Source organism: Limulus polyphemus, unplaced genomic scaffold (assembly GCF_000517525.1).
Source record: "Limulus polyphemus unplaced genomic scaffold, Limulus_polyphemus-2.1.2 Scaffold5729, whole genome shotgun sequence".
NCBI lineage: Eukaryota > Metazoa > Arthropoda > Merostomata > Xiphosura > Limulidae > Limulus > Limulus polyphemus.
The window spans coordinates 2,580-5,539 of record NW_013671339.1 but is presented as its reverse complement, the minus strand read 5'-3'; the positions used below and the strand labels follow the sequence as shown (position 1 = coordinate 5,539).

The 2,960-nt window shown below is 35.9% G+C and overlaps 1 protein-coding gene across 1 annotated transcript in view; it reads left to right on the top strand.

The window, feature by feature from the left end:
- LOC106472912 (probable ATP-dependent RNA helicase DHX35) overlaps positions 1 to 2,654 on the top strand; it is a gene marked incomplete at its 3' end in the record, with an annotated part of 57,286 nt that extends 54,632 nt beyond the window's left edge. Inside the window, 1 exon segment of the mRNA XM_013933584.2 lies at positions 2,649 to 2,654. Coding sequence (XP_013789038.2) covers positions 2,649 to 2,654 — 6 coding nt within the window.
- Between the last annotated feature and the right edge of the window lie 306 nt (positions 2,655 to 2,960).

Below are 2,960 nucleotides of genomic sequence, written 5' to 3'. Positions count from 1 at the left end.
CTTAAACAAGTATTCATTGATCCAAATCACACCAATACTCATTTTCTTCAGAAAACTTCACTACTTAAACAAGTATTTATGGATCATCACATCAATACTCATTTTCTTCATAAAACTTCACTACTTAAACAAGTATTCATGGATCCAAATCACATCAATACTCATTTTCTTCAGAAAACTTCACTACTTAAACAAGTATTCATGGATCATCACACCAATACTCATTTTCTTCAGAAAACTTCACTACTTAAACAAGTATTCATGGATCATCACATCAATACTCATTTTCTTCAGAAAACTTCACTACTTAAACAAGTATTCATGGATCCAAATCACATCAATACTCATCTTCTTCAGAAAACTCCAAAACTTCACTCCTTAAACAATTTTGAACTTTAGAAGCTGATTAGCATTGATAAATAGTCCATTTTTTTAATAACCACTGAAGTGAAACCTTTGATTTGGATCAACTGAAAAGTAGTAGCTTAACTGGCCAAACCATCTGACGAGATATGAAAATTTTAGGTTCAGTTCCTGAACAATCTGTATATTGGTACCTCTATAATAGTTCCAACATGAGATTTCTTAAAATTTTTAAAATTGCTAAATTGGTTAAAACACTAAATACTGGATAATTTTTGTAAACATTTCCAAAAGATATTGATTTCATGTTTAAATTGGTTTGTAAATGTAAAGACTAGCATCCATTTTATAATTAAAGCCTATAAGAACAACACTTAATTGTTGTATGTTTTATACTGATACATAGTTCATGCTTAGCACTCGGTTCTGTACTATGATATGCATTAACAAAATTCTTGCAGGTTTTAACCTGGTTGTCCCAGGCCTAAACTGAATTTTTTAAGTGGTTTTAACAGCTTCTTAATTTTTAGTTTTTGTTACATAAAAAAATATATTCTGACCATATGTCAGAGCATTGAGTCAAAACATCAACTATTTCCATCAAAAACAAATTGGGATAACAGTCTTCATGTATGACACAATAACTTCGTAGAGATCTGGTAAAAACACCTAAGACTATTTTTTTAATTATTAATAAACTTTACTAATTTTTGAGGACCCTTCCAAAGCTCTCTGTGGATCCTTTGTTGTGCAGATCCTCACATCTGGAATGACTACTGGAATAAAAATAATTAATTATGGGTTCTATGAAATTTAAAAATTAAATAAAAGTGACTTGTTCATATAGTTGTATGGGGAAAAAAAGGCACATCATGTTTGCTAATAAAATAACATTAATTCACTTGGAATGATTTCACTTTAAACAGTTCACAAGTGTTCTGAGAGTCATTGTTTAGTGACTGCTACACTTTATTTCGTGTAATGTTCCTTGTCAGACTTGCCTTAAGAGCTCTGAATTTTCAAAAGTAATGTGATGGTTATGTAGTGTTATCTCTCTTCAATATAAGTTCATAGTTTCTTTTCAACATAAGATGTATCAATCTTCAGAAGAGTAGAAAAAGTTGATTTTCTAAGATAGGAAACAATGGTTTTTAGTAGTTTATAAGGGTGGAAAAAGAGAGGAGCACGTCCAAGTGGGAGAGAACTATGGCAGGATAGTGTTCCTAGCTCTGAAAATATATATGTAACTCAATCCCATAAAGTATAAAAGTGGGTAAAACAATGAATGTACCCCTAGGTGTAAAATGGCTAGGGTGTGATGGACTGTACTCGGGAAGTCAACTACATAAAAAATCCATGCCACTTGGAACCAACATCCATGTGGGGGTAGGATGAGAATCATACAGTCTTTACCTCAAGTGCAAGAGACCGGGTGGATCTAGAACATCTCCAACTCCTGAGCATGACACGTATTAGCTTTGATCTGGAGACCCGACATCCAGTATTGAAAGGATATCCATATAATATAAATAAATTCCCCCAACAGCGAAACTGACCGAAACTATCCGAAAAACAATAAAATCCTCAGAATAAGATACAATGAGGGATAGCAAAAAGGATAGAACCAGAACAATCCTCATTACCTCCACTGTAAACCACAACACAGAAGGGGTATTGAGGGAGGAATATAGACAATCATAATCATGTGTGAGGACTTATGTTGATTGATTCTACTCTAAATACAAAACCCAGCCACTGGATACCAACATCCATGTGGGGTAGGATGACGGCTCCCCATCGAAGGGGTGAACTGCATTTTGCTGTCTCACTCCTTTGTGAGTATATAATGTATATTGGAGGATATCACATCATCTACATCCACAGAACACAACTGCCCTACTCTGCACTGAATGGTTATAACCATCTTTGTGCGGAACCCATTCAGGAGGGTGCCTTCATGGTCGACCACCGCAGCAGCTTGGAAATGGAGAGTAGTAAGAACTCGCATACTTCACTAGTAGAAATGGAGGTGAGAACACGGTGGAGAGTCCAGAGGAATGTCATCACCTGAGACAGTGCAATGGGTGATCACAAAACCCTATTTTGAAAAGCAGACCATACCAATATATTCAATACAAGGTATGGCAGGGATAGGCAGGTATCCCCTTCTACTTTACTCGTGCACTCCATGGGTGGTATGGTCCTGAATGGGCAAGTTTATGAAGCAATTATATAGCAAGGTTATTTACCTACAAGCAATCTCGTGGAACACCCCATCTCAACAGTGTGGATTTCAAGTTGAAGAATACCTGGTCAGGCACAACTCACCACAGAGTGAGATCCATATAATGAGTAAATGAAGCAAGGGCCCCTGAAAAGAAAACAAAAGTATGAATATAAACTTACATATGTCAAAGTTGCACTAAAAAGTCTGAAGAACGGTCACAGGTAGAGGACAAAAACCCGACAAAGAAGTGACCTTGATATGGTGTAAATAATGGGAGATGAATGTATTAGGTGTAGTCCACATGCCTGACTATAGGATTTCCACCAAAGATGTGAGGGAAAGGGTGAGGTGTCGAATATGATGAGAATAC